A 19,452-nucleotide genomic window follows, 5' to 3' on the forward strand; every position below is an offset into this window, starting at 1 on the left:
AAAACACACCAGAAAAATCTCAAAGTTCCAAGAGATTTACACTGGGGGAAAATCTTTTCCTGAAGGCACATGAACTCTGGAAAGCCTATTATCAGATGGGGGCCTGGGACAAGAGGGAAGGCGATGGCTTGGATAAAATGGTACACCATGACTCGGACTGGAGAACAAGTTATAGGCTGGAGAAAGACAAGTAAATTCTTAAGGGAAAACGAAAGTTCTTAAGGGAAAATGAAAGGAGTAGAGGCAGAAGGTACAAACCAGGAACGGGAAGTAAACGGAGGTATGATGGATAATTTAATGTGCCAACCTGGCTAGGCCGTGGTGTCCATCAAATACCAGTATGGACACTGCTGGGAAGGTATTTTTTTTTAGGTGTGATTAGCATGTAAACCAGTAGATTTTGAGTACATCAGATCACCCTCCACAATCTGGGTGGGCCTCATCCAATCAGTTAAAGGTCTTAGGTCTTAAGCTAAAAGACTGAGGCTCCATGGAGAGGAAGGAATTCTGCCTCCAGACTCAAGTCTGCAACATCAACTCTTGCTGGAATTTCCATCTTGTTGTCCTGCCCTGCAGATTTCAGATAAATCACATGAGCTGATTCCTTAAAATAAATTTCTCCCTCTATGTATCTTCATTGGTTTTGTTTCTCTGGAGAACACTGCCTAATACACGTGGGCTGGAGTACATGGGCATGCCTATGTAGTTTCATACATTTATTAGATCATCAGCTTGGGGCAAAAGTGTCTAATCTATATTCTAGCAGATGGGCTTTGCACTTGCAGTTGTAACTACAGAAAGGGCTCTACAATTTCCCAAAGACTGTTCTCTAAAAACACTGGTCCAACAAGTTAGTGTAGTCAAAAAGGTCAGAAAATGTTTTGTTAGGCTCTAGAAGGAGGGGAAAGGGAACAAAAATATTCCTTCTGCCCTCATGACTGTTCTGAGTATACTGCAGCTGGGATGTACTGAGAGAGCAAAACAAGGCTAGAAAAAGCCCTGAAGAGAGTGAGCTAGAAGACTGAGCAGCTTCCATATTAGGAAGCAGAAAGGATAAATACTCTTCCATGTTTTAAGATGAAAGCTCATGAGGGTATGGACAGTCACAAGACACCAACACCGGGATATTCCTGTGAGCTTGGGGTGGTTTGAATGGAAGTCCTATGTTAATACCTCCACAGATGTAGAGGTGGGGGCAAAGCAAGGGCAGAGGTCCTTGCACTCAGGTCTGGCAGGAAGCAGCCCCGCAAGGAGAGGAGTACCTGACTGTTTTCATGATCTGCTCTTGGACAGTCTCCAATATTTCCCTACACACGTGGATTTTAGGATTAGGGACTGGAGAATCACAATACTGGGTGACCATTTGGCCACCTGGCTGCAGAACATTTATGGCTGCGGGAATAATGAGGAATATTAGGGAAATATTGGGGGAAATATTTCCCCCAATAGGGAAATAATAAGGAAATTAGATTCTCAGACATAAATACCCCATCTGAGGGCTGTAGCTCTGACCAACCCAGAAACTACCTGCTGTAACTATTCACTGCAGGGATTGGGTAAGACACTGCAGCATGGGGCAGAGGAGATGGGGTAGGGGGGAAAGAACTTTTGTGGCTGCTGGGAGTTTAGTGATGATAAAACCAGGATAAGGAATCTCTGTTCCATGCCAAGAGAGGTCAGGGAAGGCAGAGAGACCTCCCTTCTTGAGCCCAAACAATAGGAATGCTTTTGAACTTAGGAACCGGTAGTATTATCTGTATGGGAGCTAAAGGCTATCTTGAGTTAAACAGGCTCCTGCAGGCCCACTGCACATGGCCTTTAACTTTAGAAACCTTGGGTTGCCCTGAAAGACATACTTATTTAAGTTATCTAGCATTCTTGCTAGGATGTCAAAGGAGAGATCAGAGAAGCTAGGAACTGCTTTTTGTTAAAAGGGAGTTGGAAAAGCATGGATGCTGAATGCTTATTAGCTCAGATTTTTTGAAGTATGAACGAATTTCAAGCTACAATCCTTTCACCAGCTCATACTCCCCAGATTTCCCAGGAGTGACGTGCCCTTGAACACCAGAGGCCCAGAGAGGCTGCCCCAGAATACCTCTGTTCTCTGTTAACAGAGCACCGCTTCAGAGCTCCAGGACCACGACACCCTTGTCAGCCAATCTAGAGGCATGAGACTAGAGAAAGGAGACTTGGAACAGTAGGCAGAGAAGCAGCTCAGGAAGAGCACCGCTTTTGTGTTTTACAAAACCCAGGAAATCTACTTTGGGGGCAGGGTACAAAAAAGGTTCTGCCACTAGAAAAATAAGTTTGAAAGCCACAAGACTGAATGACTCTTGCCTACCCTTTCTTGGGTCACTGGTCCTTGTGAGCCCCCTGGGTCACACCACCAGACTGGGCGTGCATGAGTAGAATCTGTGTGCCAGGCCCTGTGCTGAGCACTGGGGATATAACACTGGGTTCGGTCTTCACTTTCAGAGAACTTAAGAGTTTAGTGGGAGAGATAGCCACTAATCAAATTACCATATAAATACACATAGAACCGTACTTGTGATCAATGCAACGAAGATTACATAAATGGTAAAATGAGAGCATCTACCAAGAAACTGACCTTGACTGGAGGGTCAGAGACGATGTCCCAGAGATTAAATTATTTGGGCTAGACTCTTTGAGGAATAATCTCTTGTTATTTCACAAGCCCATGGGAAAGGGTTGGCAAATGCAGTGTTTTTCTAATGAAGCACACTACTGCCAAGAACTGGGCAAAGAAACCTACCTTTTAGTGACAGATTTAAGAAAACATTCAATTGTGGCAAAAATGTTGGGGCATTTTGCACGCTAGAATATATTTTTCTGAACCACTTCTAAACTGAGAAATAAAACATGTTAGGGTCCCTCCCTCTCCTTTAAGGAACTCATGGAAAAGCTTTAAGGATGGCACTGGAGGCAAAAGAAGATGGGAAAAAAAAAGTTCAAACAAAAGTAGAAAATAAGATGCCACAAAAAGCTGTGATGTGAAGAGGACAACTCTGGAGGCTAAGTCCAAGAATGAATTTTAGGAAACCACCAATAAGAGTGAGGGCAAGAAATAGTCTTTATGGGGACACCTGGTGGCTCAGTCAGCTAAGCATCTGCCTTAGGCTCAGGTCATGATCCCAGGGTCCTGGGATTGAGCCCCGAGTCGGGCTCCCTGCTCAGTGGGAGTCTGCTTCTCCCTCTCCCTCTGCGGCTCCCCCTTGGCTTGTGCTCTCTCGCTCACTCTCTCTCTCAAATAAATAGATAAGATCTTAAAAAAAAGAAAAGAAAGAATCTTTATGGCCTCACAGGTGAGGTAGCATCTAAAGATGTAATAAGCTGAGGAATATGTATTCCTACAGCAGTGAGACTTAATGAGATGTAACGCTAATGTTCCTGGGCCTTGGTTTCTTTCACTGAAAAGGAAGACCTGGATTAGATCAGTGGTTCTCAGTCCCTGGTGTGTGTCAGAATCACTTAGAAGGTTTCTTTGAACACAGACTGCCAGGCCTCACCCAGAGATTCAGAAGGTCTGGGCCGGGTCCTGAGAATCTGGATTTATAACAAGTTCCCACATGATGCTGATGCTGCTGGTCTGAGAATCACACTCTGAGTACCGCTGGACTGGAGGCTCTCTCCACAGAGCCCGTAGGCCTGACATTTCTATGATTTTATGCATGTGAATGCCAGGAGAAAACACAGTACTACTAACCAGTATGAAAAATTTTAGGAGAAGAATATATAATCTGTCATATATGTTGTTTTTTTTTCCTAATGTAATCTCTACATTCAGCATGGAGCTCCAACTCACAACCCCGAGATTTAAGAGTCGCATGCTCTGACTGAGCCAGCCACGCACCCCACTGTCATAGATGTCTTCACAGCTGCAAATCTCTATCAGTATTTCTCAGTCTCTAAGATTTATCTTTTATAATGCTTAGCACAGCATAATGCAAGGAGGATCCTTAACTAGGGGCGCCTGGGTGGCACAGCGGTTAAGTGTCTGCCTTCGGCTCAGGGCGTGATCCCGGCGTTATGGGATCGAGCCCCACATCAGGCTCCTCCGCTATGAGCCTGCTTCTTCCTCTCCCACTCCCCCTGCTTGTGTTCCCTCTCTCGCTGGCTGTCTCTATCTCTGTCGAATAAATAAAATCTTTTTTTTTTTTTTTTTTAAAGGAGGATCCTTAACTAAACAGAGTCTTCAGATGATTGTGATAAATTTCTCACAGGTTCAAGATCTGATCTGATCAAAGCTGATCTAGAATTAAGAGTATGTCAATAGCTATATATCTAAGTAATTATATCTTTTTTTCTCCTAGCTCTTTAGAAAGACTTGAGGATCATTCTGTCTGTCTTCTCTGCACTGGGAGCAACTCTCCTGCCACAGCCCCTCAACCCCTGAAAATGTATGCTTGTGCAAGGGTGTCTCCAACTCCTTCTTGGTCAGGAGCACCTCTCAGGTGTTGAGCCGATCACTGTCTGCAATGGAACTAACCACCAGAAACAAAGACAGATGAGAGCCTCAGCAGCTTGGCAGCCCCACATCTCCTGACCTTATTCCTAGCCACAGCTTCTGAACCACCGCCACTTCAAGGGATATTGACATAGCAGCCAAATCCATTGGGGCTGCCAAGGTAGGGGTGGCTGGCTCTGAGGCTGGAACTGGCACTATGCTTGGGAGCCTCATCATTCGTTATGCTGGGAACCACTCTCTGAAGCAACAGCTCTTCTCCAATGCCACTCTGGGTTTGCCCTCTTGGGGGCCTTAGGGCTCTTTTGCCAGATGGTGGCCTTTCTCATCCTCTTCACCATGTGAGGAGCCTTCTCCACCTCCCATAGGTCTTTCTCCTGTGTCTCATCTGCACTGTAAGCTCCTTTTCCTATACCTACTCAGCCAGTCTGGGGAAAGTGGTTGGCTTAGGGTTTGACAGAGGGAAGACAAATACTGTATTAGTAAGAAAAACTTAAAAAATAATAATAAAAAAAGGATTTATTTATTTGAGAGAGAAAGAAAAAGCACGCACGTGAGCAGGGGTGGGTGGCTGGGCAGAGGGAGAGAGAATCTGGACCAGACCCCCTGCTGAGTGCAGAACCTTGATCTCACTACCAGTTAATGACCTGAGCCAAACCAGGAGTCAGATTCTCAACAACTGAGCCACCCAGGTGCCCTGAAAAAATGAAAAATTTTTAAAAATTAAAAAAAAAAGAAAAAAGAAAAAAAGACTGAGGATCTAGCCTGTATCCTTAATGAAAAACAAGAGACACAGACCTAGTAACAGGGAGGCAAAAAAAAAAGGGGAGAGACTATATGGGAAAAACAGAAAAATATACTTTCATGCATATATAGAGAGACTCATACATGGGAATACCCTGTTAGGGGAAATGGCAGTGAGAGTCTTTTGGGATATTGATTCTGAGGACTTTTAAATATGCTGCATTTTTGCAATTATCAATCCGTGTGCCGGTCCTGTTTCCCATCTAACCTGTGTACAAGAACCAAATACTTCCAGAGTTTTACAGGTGGGAAGAAAGGGCCCTGCTTTCAAGGCATTAATTTAAACATGGTTCATGAACCTACAAAAAAGTTTTTCGTATCTGAGATGGCTCACAATGCTTAGTTTCATTTGTAGGCTACATTCAACTCAGCGAACATTTATCTAATGAATATCCAGAGGAGAATCCTACTATTTTAAAAATGAATTTAACTTAAGGGCAACTGACCGGCTCAGTTGGAAGAGCATACAACTCTTGATCTTGGGGTTATGAGTTCGAGCCCCACACTGGGTATAGAAATTACTTAAAAATAAAATCTTAATAAAATAAAATGAAATGAAATAAATTTAACATAAACAAATCTGCTCTTCTGCTTCAGACAACAGGAAATCCCTTGTGTTGTGAGGCCAATGTCTTTCTTGGTCAGCACTTGGAGGTAGTCATGGATCATATTGGAAAGGCCAAAAGGGGCAGGAATTGAGACCCCTATTTAATAGGAGCCCAGAGAGTTTGAAAGGAATAGAAATAAGATCACAAGTGGGGTCTGATCTCAGGCACCTGGCTGGCTCAGTGGGTGGAGCGTGCCACTCTTGATATCTGGGTTGTGAGTTTGAGCCCCACAATGGGTGTAGAGATTACTTAAAAAAAAAAAAAAAAATCTTATAAAAAAAGAAGGGTCTGATGGAAAGTTCAGTATGCTGTTCTGCCTATAGCAGTTCCTATACTCACACCCAGTACTTTGTTTGGGAAAACTGGAGGAGTTCTCCTGGCCATTTCCACATGTGCTTAAGTCAAGTGAGAATTCTCAATCAAAAAAAAAAAAAAAAAAGAGGGGTGCCTGGGTGACGCAGTCGGTTAAACATGGGACTCTTGATTTCAGCTCCAGTTATGATCTCATGGGTTATGAGATCGAGCCCCGCGTAGAGCTCCATGCTCAGCAGGGAGTCTGTTTGGGATTCTCTTTCCCCCTGCCCCTCCCCCCCACACCTGTGCTCTTGCTCCGTCTCTCTAAAATAAATGAACAAATCTTAAAAAAAAAAGTGGAAGGTCACAGGGAGTGAACTTCATGGTCACAATATGCTCAGCAACTCCTTTGGGGTTTGAGTGGGCAGTACCTGAAGGCAGGTCCAGCTGACATGAGCTCTCCCAGACCTACCAACCTGGCCCTGGGGCTGTATGCCTACAACAGACCAAAGACTCTCATTCACACACTCTACCTCCTGACAACAGAGATGCAGAGAGAAGACAGATGACCCTGCTTCACCAAGGGCTGAGACATAAGATCCCAGAAGTCTCTGGTCATCCCTGTCCTTCCTGTTTATATGAAAAGCAAGTCCAGCATTTTCCTGTACCAGGAACCAGAAAACAGCAGGCTTTTAGCCAAAGAACCCTGGGGTTTTCTCTTTCTTCCTACATAGCTTAGTAATGCTTTCTGTGGGAACCCTAAAATCCAAGAAGACTGAGAGTCTCTAGAACTCTGCCTCTGGATATACTTGTTCTCACCAGCCTGCATTCAGGCCACAGGGATGGCAAGAAATCAAATGACCATGGTAGCTGGATCCCTGTACACTAGCCCTCTGTCAAAGTATTGGCTTAGGCCTACTTCTAAACTAAATCTGAAAGCCGTTACCTACCCTCCAAAGAATCTAGTGACTAGTGAATAGTTCCAGTGTCACACATCTTTAGACACTGCTCTCTGAAAAAGACAAACCAACTACAATACTTGGCCAAAATGCACATGCCCCCAAATCAACCACCAGCCTCATGTTCTTGCTCACTCCAATGAACATTTATCTTTACCAACACACTGGGCCAGAGGTGACAGACATCCTTTTCTCCTCAGAACAAGGGAGACAAGTAGCAGAGGCTTGGACTCTACACCATGGTAGTGGCCAGGAGGAGTGGTCAAGCCTGATGGCATACCAGTTCCTGGGCCCAGAGATCTCTGACTGCATCAGAGAAGTATGTTGCTCCTATCACCTTACATAAAACAACTTCTCTGTCAATTAATTATATGCTCCCTGAATTGTTACCAAGGTCTTTTCTCATCTACTTTGTAATGTGTGTGACCTCTAGTCTCTTCAATTGAACTGTGAAATCTGAAGGCAGGCAGGGCTCTGATCCAACACTGCTTTGAATGTACAGAAAGACATCAGGACAGTACCTGGCACAGAGAAGGCATTAAAAAAAAAAGTAACTGCTGGATGAATATTTACTGGCTTGTCTTCCTATTCAGTTAGATTCTGATTTACATAAGAAAAAGAGAAAAAAGGCACCTACAGTTGACAGGAAAGAGAAGCCCAAAAGAAATTGCAGGACAACAACTCAGTAAGGCCTGCCCAGTCTACTGCTTCCCAAGCGGGCCAAGATGTGAGCAGGCAGTCCTGTGGACCCTGTCAGAGAGCCTTCCTGCCTTCCGGCATACAAGATGGCAAAATTTGGCGGCAAGGGTGTGCACTCAATCTGGCAAAAGACTGACAGAACAGGGGAAACGGCAGCCTTGCTACACACCCTCCTCTCCTCTCTGAGGTGCTGCATGCCTCAGAAATGGGAGAACAAACACATCAGCCACCATCAATTTCCTACTGCCCAAGTCTTTGAACTCTGACTTCAAACAGGCCAACTTTACACTGTGTAAAATGTCCGTGTGCTGCCAAAGCGAGTACCACATTGCACGACATATAATAATCTCTAGCCCCTGTGACAGGACAACCCTTAAGGCGTTTGCTTCATTTTTGCTCAGAGAGTTAGTTATGGAGGTGAGGAAGGCTGGAGCATTTCCTCCCACAGCTGTAACATGCCCCCAGTGTGCCCTCCCCAGCACAGAGGAGAGCAGTGACACGCAAGGACCACCCAGAGGGAGACACAACCTGCCCTTGCTATGGCCTGACTGTCCATACCTAGTGCCTTCACAGATATTTGCCGGGTCAGTGGAGGGGGGATATTGATGCACACAAGATCCACGTCTTGATGCAGCAAGACATCATCGGTCCGGCTGGTGTAGAAGGTGATGTTCATCTCCTCGGCAAGCTGCTTTGCCTCCTCCTCAGTCTTCCCCCACAGGGCCTCCACGGTGAACCCTTCTGCCCTCAGCAGTGGGACCAGAACCCGGGCGGAGCTGCCGGTCCCAAACACGCCCACTCCTGGGAGCATCTTCATGCCGGTTTCTCTGTTCACCAACTCATCTCCTCACAAGAGCCTCCAGCATGAATACGACCTTCCCACAGTCCTGGTCAAATATGGCTCCTGGAACAGCAAGCATTATACTGGCTATTAGTGGACGGCACACTCAGCTGAGGCTACCTCCTGGACTTATTGGGAAGCAACAAGTTCTCTGCCACAAAAGCACAAATGAAATACTGCTCCAAAATGAAAAGCTGCAAAAATTTCCCCATGGAGACTTAAGGATATTAGCAATATTCATTTACTGTTAGGAGGAAGAATGAAAACCAAGTAAAGCTGAGTTCAAATCTCTGTTCTGTTCCTTAATGTTTTGTGTGACTCTGGTCCAACCATTTAACCATCAGGGCCATAACTGTGTAAGTTCATGATTCTATGATATTATATTGGAAAAAGGAAAAGATTGGAAACAAAAACCAGTACAAGCTGGAAGAGAACTACCTAGGTTCTATGCAGATTATAAATTAAAAATTTATGGTAGCAAGCATAGGAAAGTATTCATTATAAACAAAAAATAACCAAAAAAATGTTTTCAACTACCAAACTGGCAAGAGTAACAGGAAGTTTAAAATGTTATTTTTTGTATTAAGATATTCACTCCAACATTAACTATGATAAGTGAAAAACTGGGAAACAATCTATACGTTCAATAACAGTAATGGGTAAGGTAAATAACACTGTGAAGCCACAGCAAACTGAGGAGGGGGGCTAGAATGCCCTCAATGACCTGAAAGATATCACCATATAGTCATTGAAAAGGGCGAAAACAAAACAATAGGTGAAGTATGAGATCTATTTTTTTAAAGCACAAAAGAAGTATATATGAATGACAATATACAAGGATATCGATAATATTATTTGTAAACATATTTCACACATGACATTAGAAGGACCAGAATACACCTGAATTTCATAATGATTACTCAAGTTGATGGGATTATGGATGATTTTTGTTTTCAAACTTTGCCAAATTTTCTACAATGAATATGTCTTATTGTGGAATTTTTACTTATCACAAAGGTTATCAAATGAAATAAAGGGGCCCCTGGGTGGCTCAGCTGGTTAAGCAACTGCCTTTGGCTCATGTCATGATCTCGGGGTCCTAGGATCGAGCCCTGAGTCGGGCTCCCTACTCAGTGAGAGTCTGCCTCTCCCTCTCCCTTTGCCCCTCTCCCTAGCTTGTGCTCTCTCTCTCAAATGAATAAATAAAATCTTTAAAAAAATAAATGAAATAGAGAATGAAACTAACTAAAGTCTGGACATTGAGGAGGCCATGTGATGTAATGAGCACTGGGTATTATATAAGACTGATGAATCACAGGCCTGTACCTCTGAAACCAATAACACATTATATGTTAATTAACTTAATTTAAATGAAAAAAGTTTTAAAAACTTAACAAAAACAAAACAAACTAAACAACAACAACAATAAAACTAACAAAAGTCATTCTGGAAACTAAGATGAGATTTAGGTATGTTCAGGGTAATCCGGTTTCCCTATTCAGCAGCCCATCTGCTGAACCAGTGGCCCCCACTCTGGCTGTGTGTTAGGTACTGGTAACTCCAGACCCACTGAATCAGATTATAGGGATGAGGCTGTGTCACTATCATTTTCTTTTCAAGTTAAATTCTTTTTTGGCGGGTAAAATACCCACAAAATTTACCATCTTAACCATTTTTATGTGTACAGGTTCAGTGACATGAAGTACAGTCATATTGTGCAACCGTTACTACCGTCTACCTCCAAAGCAGTTCATCTTGCAAAACTGAAATTCTGTACCCATTAAACACTAATTCCTCATCCCAACCCCTCTCGCCAGCCCCTGGCAACCACCATTCTACTTTCTTGTTGTTGTTGTTGTTTTTTAATATATGTATATTTTAAGTAATCTCTACACCCAGCATGGGGCTGGAACTCAGGACCCCCAGATCAAGTCACAGGCTCTGACTGAGCCAGCCAGGAGCCCCTCCGTTCTATTTTCTGTTGATATGAATCTGACTACTCTAGGTACTTTGCAGAAGGGGAAGCATACGGTATTTGCCTTTTTGTGATTGCCTTATTTCACTTAGCATAATGTCCTCAAAGTTCATCTACGTTGAGGCATGTACCAGAATTTCCTCCCCTTTTAAGGTCAACTAATAGTCCATTCCATGTATATACCATATTTTGCTTATCCATTCATTTGTACACACACAGTTGGGTTGCTTCCATTTTTTAGCTATTGTAAATAATGCTATGAACATGGGTGTTCAAATATCTCTTCAACACCCCCCCCCCTTTTAAGACTCTGCTTTCAATTCCTTTGGGTTTATACCTGGAAGTAGAATTACTAGATCATATGGTAGATTTTTAAAAATATTTTATTTTTTTGTCAGAGATAGAGCACAAGCAGCGGAGTGGCAGGCAGAGGGAGAAGCAGGCTCCCTGCTGAGCAAGGAGCCCGATGTGGGACTTGATTCCAGGACCCCGGGATCATGACCTGAGCCGAAGGCAGATGCTTAACTGACTGAGCCACCCAGGCGTCCCCATATGGTAGATTTTTAATTTTTTGAGGAACCACCATACTGTTTTCCACTGGGTCTGTACCATTTAAAATAATAATTTTATAAATATTTTATAATCCCTTAGTCTTCCAATTATCTTTAAAAAATCCTGGGTGGCTCAGTTGGTTAAGTATCTTCCTTCCCCACTTTCTTCAATGCTGAAGTTCTTGAGGTGTCGTCTTCTCTTCTTGCTCTACATGCTCTCTTTTCTACTCATGTCCAAGGCTTTATCAGTATACCAGTGACTCCCAAATCTGCAGCAGAAGCCCAGATCCCCCTCCACAGCTTCACACCCATATTTTCTACTCTTGAATATACACCGATGTTCTATAGTCTCCACAACCCACAAAACCGAACAGAAGCAGTAAAGTGAGGGGCGCCTGGGTGGCTCAGCCGTTAAGCATCTGCCTTCGGCTCAGGTCATGATCCCAGAGTCCTGGGATTGAGCCCCGCATCGGGCTCCCTGCTCGGCAAGAAGCCTGCTTCTCCTTCTCCCACTCCCCCTGCTTGTGTTCCCTCTCTCGCTGTGTCTCTGTCAAATAAATAAAATCTTAAAACAAAAACAAAAACAACCCCCCCCCCACATACTTAGATAACCCACTAAGAAGAATGCTCTGCAAAATGATCAGTTATAAATCAATTAAAAATTCGGGGGAGAGTCACTCAAAATAACAATAATGGTTTCAGAGTAAATGGTGATGAGTGTGTTTTTTTCTTTCTGGGCATATGAAATAGTGGGGAACAACTTTTACTGAGACCCTTTTAGATCATATTAATAATATATACTCTTATAAAATCTTGCACATGGATGTTCACAGGAGAATCATTCATAATACCCAGAAAGTGGAAACCCAAATGTCCATCAACTGCTGAACGGGTAAACAAAAATGTGGCATATCCTGGGTGCCTGGGTGGCTCAATCAGTTAAGTGTCCAACTCTTGAACTCACCTCAGGTCTGGACCTCAGGGTCGTGAGTTCAAGCCCCACGTTAGGCTCCATGCCTGTGGAGCCTACTAAAAAAAAAAAAAGTGGTATACCCAAACAACATTCAGCCACAAAAAGTAATGAAGTACTGACATAAACTACAACATGGGTGAACCTTGAAAACAGTACCCTAAGTGAAAGATGCTAGTCACAGAAAGCCATATATATTATATGATTCGATTTATATAAAATGTTCAGAACAGGCAAATCCAAGGAAATAGAAAGTAAATTAGTGGAAGGGGATAGCGGAGATGAAGAAATTGGGAGGTAGGAGCGTCTAACTTCATTCTTCCCCATGTGGTTATTCAGCACCATTTGTTGAAGAGTTTGTTCTTTCCCCTGAAAGATAACTCCTTTGTTGAAAATCAGCTGACCATAAGTGTATGGATTTATTTAGAGACTCTCAATTTTATTTCATTGCTGTATATGTCTATCCATATGCTATATACCATGCCGTCTTGATTACTTTAGCTTTACAGTAAGTTCTGAAGTCAATGTGAGTCTTCCAACTTCATTATTTTTCAATATTGTTTTGGCTATTCTGGGTCCCTTGCATTTTCCTATGAATTTTAGGTTCAGTTTATCAATCTGGGGTTTTGATAGAGATTGCTTTAAATCTGTAGATCAATTTGGGGAATACCGTCATTTTAACAACATTAGGTTTTCTGATCCACAAACATGGGATGCCTTTCCATTTACTTAGGTCTTCTTTAATTTATTTTAACAATGTTTTGTAGTTTTCAGAGAGTAAGTTACACACTTTTTTGTTAAATTTATTTCTAAGTATTTGTTTGATGCTGTTTTTTTTTAACATTTTTTTAGATTTTATTTGAGAAAGATAGAGATAGCGAGAGGAGAGCATGAGCGAGTGGGGAGGAAAGGGAAAGGCAGGTTCCCCACTGAGCAGGGAGCCTGATGTGGGGTTGGATCCCAGGACCCTGGATCATGATCTGAGCTGAAGGCAAACGCTTAAGTGACTAAGTCACCCAGGTGCCCTGGTTTGATGCTATTGTAAATGGAATTTTTTTTTTTTAAAGACTTATTCATTTATTTGAGAGACAGAAAGTGCACGCAGGAGAAAGGGCAGAGGGAGAGAGGGGGAGAGAGGCATACTCACCACTGAGAGGGGTACCTGATGCAAGGCTTGATCCCACAACTCTGAGGTCATGACCTGAGCTGAAATCAAGAGTTAGATGCTCAACCGACTGAGCCACCCAGGTACCCCTGGAATTGTTTCCTTAATTTCATTTTCAGATTGAGCATCTCTTTTGCTTCTAGTGTAGATACAAATGTACTATGTAAACTACATGTCTATCTTAGGGGTTGGTTTGCCAGTATAGCCTGATTGGCCCTACCTGAAGGACACCTGGGCCTTTGTGAACCACTGAAATAAACATGACTTGGGCTGCTTCCAACTCCAGACCCCTATAAGCTTCCTGCCCTCCTGTCTCTATTCTCTGGGACTGTGGATCTTGGCTTGCTGCCTGCACTCTACCATTGGGTTTTATCTTAATCATCATACCTTAATTATCATTCTTTCTAATAATGATGAATAATGTCTATGGTCTCTCAGCTATGTCTTTTTCCTCTTTGCTGATAATTCTGCCCTTACAGACTTCCTTTCTAGTTAGAAACAGGTCAGTCACATAGTATCTTCTATAATTATCATGTCCTGAACTTCTCCCCTTCAGCTATTTTGGTCACCTTCTGCATTTGCAGTTTTGTTTTTGTTTTGTTGTTATTTTGGCTACTTACATATCATTGACACTCTGGGAGCTTGAGAGCGTCAAACTTGTAGCGCTAGACAAGTAAGCTTCTGTGTAAATTTTGTGGCTCATTAATTACCAACAGCTATAAGGGCCAGAGGAGTGACACAGCCACTATAAATAATGACATCCATGTTCTCTCTAAATTTATGCCCAGGGCACACTTCCTCCTCTCTCCCACCTCATTTCTTCATGCTCTAGTTATATTTGGCTGTATGTTTGCATTGGTGGCTTAAAATAACAGAATGGATTAGAAGACATTTTAATAACCTCTGTGTTACTGACAGTGACTTAAAGGGCAGCTTCATCAACACCCATAAAGGGGCATCAGCTGGCCTCTGAGGAAGCCAGATGGCATGAAGCTAGGCAGGCTTGATCACTAGGTATTTCCAGTTCAAGCAGGCAGAGCTGGTTTCCCTTATTTCAGACACTACCCTTTCTAACCCCTAAAATTTCCCTACTCCCTGCCCTTAATATCCTTGTATCTATACCTTTCACATCCTCCAAAGATCTCCATAAAGTCAGCCCTGCCTCGTTCACATGCACTCTAATCACCACATGCCAGTCAGGAATGAAGGGTGGCAAATGCTCTGACAGGACTTTGCAAGGCTATGGGGAAGACAGCACAGAGGTTAGAGGCACGGAACCTGCAGCCACTTTGCCTGGCTCAAGTGCTGGCTCTACTACTTACCAGTTAGGTAACTTCAGGTAAGTTTTTAAATCACTGTGCTTCTGCTTCCTCATCCGTAAAATGGGGATAGTTGTATCTACTGGACAGGGGAGTTAAAGATTAAATGAGTTAATATTCGTAAAGCATTTATAACAGGGCCTGGCCCATAGTAAGTCACGGCATACATCACTTTAGAAAAGATTTCTCCAACTGACTTAGAGGTCTCCTCTTCAAAAGCTGTGTAGGAATATAAAGAATATTCTGAGCTAAAATGCAGTGACGTGCAACAGGCCAAACATGTTTACTGTAACATACAATACATCTAAGTCCACACAATCGTGTTCTCCAGATGAGGATATGGAAGCTCAGAGAGGCTAGGTAACTTTTCCAGGGTTCTGCAGCTGGCTGTGTATGACAGAGCTGCCATGACCAGTTGTGAAACCCTGGGCAGGTTACTTAGCTTCCCGGAGCCTCTGTAAAAACAGAGGTTTTGTATGTGTGGAACAACTCTTCTTTCATTCTTCTGTGCTAAGTATGAGCCAGGAAAAGTTCATTCTGTTGTCTGGCTTGGCAAGTGCTTGCCTCAGATCCACCACTCAAACCAGTGTTGATCCGTTCAGACATCATGCCTCTATTGAGGGCCTAACAGGAAAGCTGTGGAGACAAAAGGATGAAAAAAAACACAGCCCAAATTTCGGGAGCAATAAGTCAGAAAGGTGTGCAGGAGCCAGAGCTGGTGGCACCAAATGCTACCCTAAGGAATGTGGGCTTTGATAGGCAGCTATGCTTATATGCTCGGTGTGCCCCACCTTCCCCACCTGATCCCCTCTTGGCCCCGCTCTCTCAGGAATCACACCAATCTCTAAGGCTCCAGGCTACGGGTTCAGCCAATGGGAAACACCAGGAGGAGATCAGAGAGCAGGAAGGGAGAAAAAGGGATGGAAGGATGAATTTATTCTCTGCCTTCTCTCTACCAGGATGTGGTTATGGCAGGGCCTCTGCTCCTTGACAGGGTCATAGTATCTACTGAAGACCCCTCTCCTATGGCCATAGCTTTAACTGGGTTCTGGTATCCCCACCCTTTTCCTACCATGCCTGAGATGGTAACATTGACTACTAGGGGTAGCCAGTCCCTGGGTGCTCCATCAGCCCTTGTAGGTTTGCTTCCTTTATTGCTCACACTGTTGTAAATAATCCCTTCGTTAAAGACTTTTTAATGAACCCTTTTAGTGTGCTGGCTGTTTTCTGCCTGGACCCTAATGCAGTAAGCAGTGAGAACCATTAAAATTTTTTTGTGAATTAGGTGGAAAAGTATTTAAGAGACTGTAGACAAAGAACCAGTTAGGATAGCAAGTAAAAGATAAGGAGGGTTTGATGGAGGGAATGAAATGAAGCAGACAGCTATCAAAAGGATTTGGGACAATGAGGAGGAAGGGAAGAGCCAAAAACAATACTGAACTACAGAACTACAGACCAACATCTTTCATAAACACAGGCATAAAATCCTCAACAAAATATTAGCAAGCAGAATCCAACAATGTGTTAAAAGAACAAAACATCATGACTAAGAGAATTTAATCCCAGGAATGTAAGGCTGGTTCAACATTCTAAAATCAATTACTATAATCTGCCATATTAACACTCATTAGTTATTAGACTTCATTAACTATAAATGCAAACTAAAACTTATTTAATATAACTATACACCTATTAAAATGTCTGAAATTCGGAAAACCTGGTTATCAAATACTGGCAAGGCTATAAACCAACGGTTCATTGTTGGTGAAAATGAAAAATGGTACAGCCACTTTGGAAAACAGTTTGTCATCTTATGAAGTTAAATATATACGTATCATATAACCTTGCAGCCCCACTTCTGGGTATTTACCAAGAGAAACGAAAACTTATGTTCACAAAAAAACCTGTATGTGGGGGCGCCTGGGTGGCACAGTCGTTAGGCGTCTGCCTTCGGCTCAGGGCGTGATCCCGGCATTATGGGATCGAGCCCCACATCAGGCTCCTCCGCTATGAGCCTGCTTTTTCCTCTCCCACTCCCCCTGCTTGTGTTCCCTCTCTCGCTGGCTGTCTCTATCTCTGTCAAATAAATAAATAAAATCTTAAAAAAAAAAAAAAACCTATATGTGAATGTCTATTTTCTAATGTCTAATACTGGTTTTATTTGTAATTGTCAAAACTTGGAACCAACACAAATGTCCTCCAACTGGTGGTGAATGGAGAAACAAATAGTATATCAATGCATAGGAATCTCCATAGTAATGCAAAAGAACAAACTACTGATGCACTCAATGACAAAATGAATCTCCAGGGCAGTATGCTAACTGAAAGATGCAAGGCTCGAAAGGCTCCAAATGGTGATTCCGTTTACATGACATAATAGAAGAGAAAAACAACAGGGACAGAAAATAGTGACTGCCAAGGGTTGGAACTGGGGGCACGCATCAACTGCAATGGGATATAGGGAATTTGGGGGGGTGGGTGGTAAAGGAACTGTTCTGTATCTTGATTATGGTGTTAATTACATGACTGTGTGCATTTGTCAAAACCTGCAGAACTGTACACTAAAATGTGACCCCCTAACAATGACACCGAAGTTCCAAGCACAAAATGACAAGTTGTAGTGTCATTAAGAGAAACGGGGAACCCAAAAGGCCTGACTTATCTAGACAAGGGCAGAAGATGGGATTTGGGGATCCTGCTCTTCCCAGACTGGCGGAATATTATCTTACCTTCAGTATGCCTAGTCCAAGGAGCCACAGCTTCTTCAAAACCATAAGAAGAGACCCACTCCCCACCACGGAGGGCAAATCCAGTCTGACCCTCATTTTTGTAAGTTCTGGAACACAGTCACATCCATTCCTTTATCTATGGCTACTTTTGTAATACAACAGCAAAGTAGGTGACACATTGACCACATGGCCCACAAAAATAAAAAATATTTACCATCTGGCCCTTTACAGAAAACGTTTGCTGATCCCTGCCCTATCCCATGGGTTATGAAGCTAGGAGCTCCAAGTGACAGGATATAGTCATGAAGGTAGCCAGGATTATGATAAAAAACACCCTACCTCATTGTGTGTGTGAGGAGTCACAGATTCTGGGAATTCTGCTGTTAGTGCATAATGTCGCAGAGGTCATTTATTCCCTAGGCAGCTTGAGTAGGAGTCAGACCCTGGGCAGAAGGTGCCTATGAATCCTTTCCTACCAGATGCCAACACACAGAACTAAAACCTGTTATTTCTCAATGTCTCCTGCAAAAAAGATGCATCTTAAAAAGATAAATACAGAAAGAAGGTACTGTTTGGTAGAGCTTCTGGTCATGTTCTTTAAAGGAGGTAATCTCCATTGACAGGCACCTTTTCCCCTCCTTCTCCCTTCTTTCTGTCTGAAATGCAGACAGTATGGTTGGAGTTGCCATAATCAAATGACCACCAGGAGGCAACCTGAGGATGGAACACAATTTCCTGCAGACATTGGCACTGAAATGGTGAATCACCCTCAAAGAACTCCATTTCATGGACCAGATAGCCATCTAAACATATCTGTTATTCAGTACAGGTAGAGCAACAGAAATCTGTGTGTGGCATAGAGAACAGCCATCATCAACAGGGACACAGATGGTGTGCAAGCAGGAAAGGCTTCCTGGAAGATAGGATATAACAAGTCCAAGTTGATCAGAAAGATAAGAGGTCACACAACCTTTCCAACACATCCAATGACAAGACCCTCCCTTTATTGGTGGCTTGCTTCTGTTCTGGGGCCATTTCAGTCAGAAAACTCTTCTGTAGATGGAATTCAAGTCCTTGGTCTTCTACATTGTGGACCTACTTGTGATGATTCCTTTTTCCTTTTCTTTTTTTTTAGAGACTTATTTATTTCAGAGAGAGCAAGCACGAGCAGGAGGGGCAGAGGGAGAGGGAGAGAATCTTAAGCAGACTCCACACTTGGCACAGAGCCTGACTCGGGGCTCAATTTGATGACCATGAGATCACGACCTGAGCCGAAATCAACAGTTAGTACACTTAACTGACTGAGTGACCCAGGTGCTTCTGTGCTGTTTCTAATGAAACTTTTGTTTCCTTTAAACTTCCTAGGTGGTGGTAGGTTGTTTGCACAATGGCTACAATAACTCCCTCTTTTGTTTTCACGCCATCAGATAGTGAATCACCTCCTACAATGACTCTGGACTTAACTATGTCACTTGCTCCAGCCAATGGCACAAGAGCAAAATAACCCAAGAGGTTTCAAAACTACTTGTGCGTGAAGGCTTGTTCTCTGACTGCTCTTGGGTTCTCTTGGGCTCATGTGAATGAGCTTAGGCCATCCTGCTGGCTCACAAGAGACATGTGACCAAAGTCATCCTCACTGCCCCACCTGACACAAAGCCAACTGCCAGTTATATGAGTGAGCCCACCGCAGGCCATCCAGTTCCAGCTGAGTCCACCCAGACCAGAACAACCACCCAGGTCTCCCAAAGAATCATGAGAAAAATCAAATCAATACATTGTAAACCTTTAACTTACACAAGGTTATATGTCAATTATATCCCAATAAACCTGGGGGAAAAAGAAAGAATCATAAAAAATAATATTTGTTTTAAGCTACTGAAGTGTGATGTTTGTTGTAACTGTTTGTTATACAGCAAAGCTTACTGATACACTCTTTTACAGACAGAACTCCTTAATTCCCTCAGGCCTTCCTCATTCTATCAGAAGAGTAGCCAAGGTCAAGGCTGCTCTGGTTTGCCCACTCTCTGGTTTATTAACACCCCCCCCCCCACAAAA

The 19,452-nt window shown here is 43.1% G+C and overlaps 1 protein-coding gene and 1 pseudogene across 4 annotated transcripts in view; one reads left to right on the forward strand and one right to left on the reverse strand.

Moving 5' to 3' along the window:
* Positions 1 to 5,066, forward strand: LOC121103428 (annotated as a pseudogene).
* Positions 1 to 19,452, reverse strand: part of GFOD2 (glucose-fructose oxidoreductase domain containing 2) — a 38,082-nt gene that overhangs the window by 1,575 nt on the left and 17,055 nt on the right. The window contains exons 2-3 of one of the 4 annotated variants that reach the window (XM_040633464.1): positions 14,672 to 14,750; positions 8,406 to 8,751 (exon numbers count right to left, since the gene is read on the reverse strand). The exons of 1 other annotated variant lie outside the window; for it this stretch is intronic. In XM_040633464.1, the coding sequence (XP_040489398.1) occupies positions 8,406 to 8,664 (259 nt within the window). In that variant the 5' untranslated portion in view covers positions 8,665 to 8,751; positions 14,672 to 14,750. Of the gene's footprint in view, positions 1 to 8,405; positions 8,752 to 13,331; positions 13,353 to 14,671; positions 14,751 to 19,452 lie in introns of those variants that run through there. 2 more of the 4 variants (XM_008702456.1, XM_040633465.1) reach the window with 2 other exon arrangements.

The sequence above is a fragment of the Ursus maritimus genome, unplaced genomic scaffold, assembly GCF_017311325.1.
Source record: "Ursus maritimus isolate PB19 unplaced genomic scaffold, ASM1731132v1 scaffold_19, whole genome shotgun sequence".
Lineage (NCBI taxonomy): Eukaryota > Metazoa > Chordata > Mammalia > Carnivora > Ursidae > Ursus > Ursus maritimus.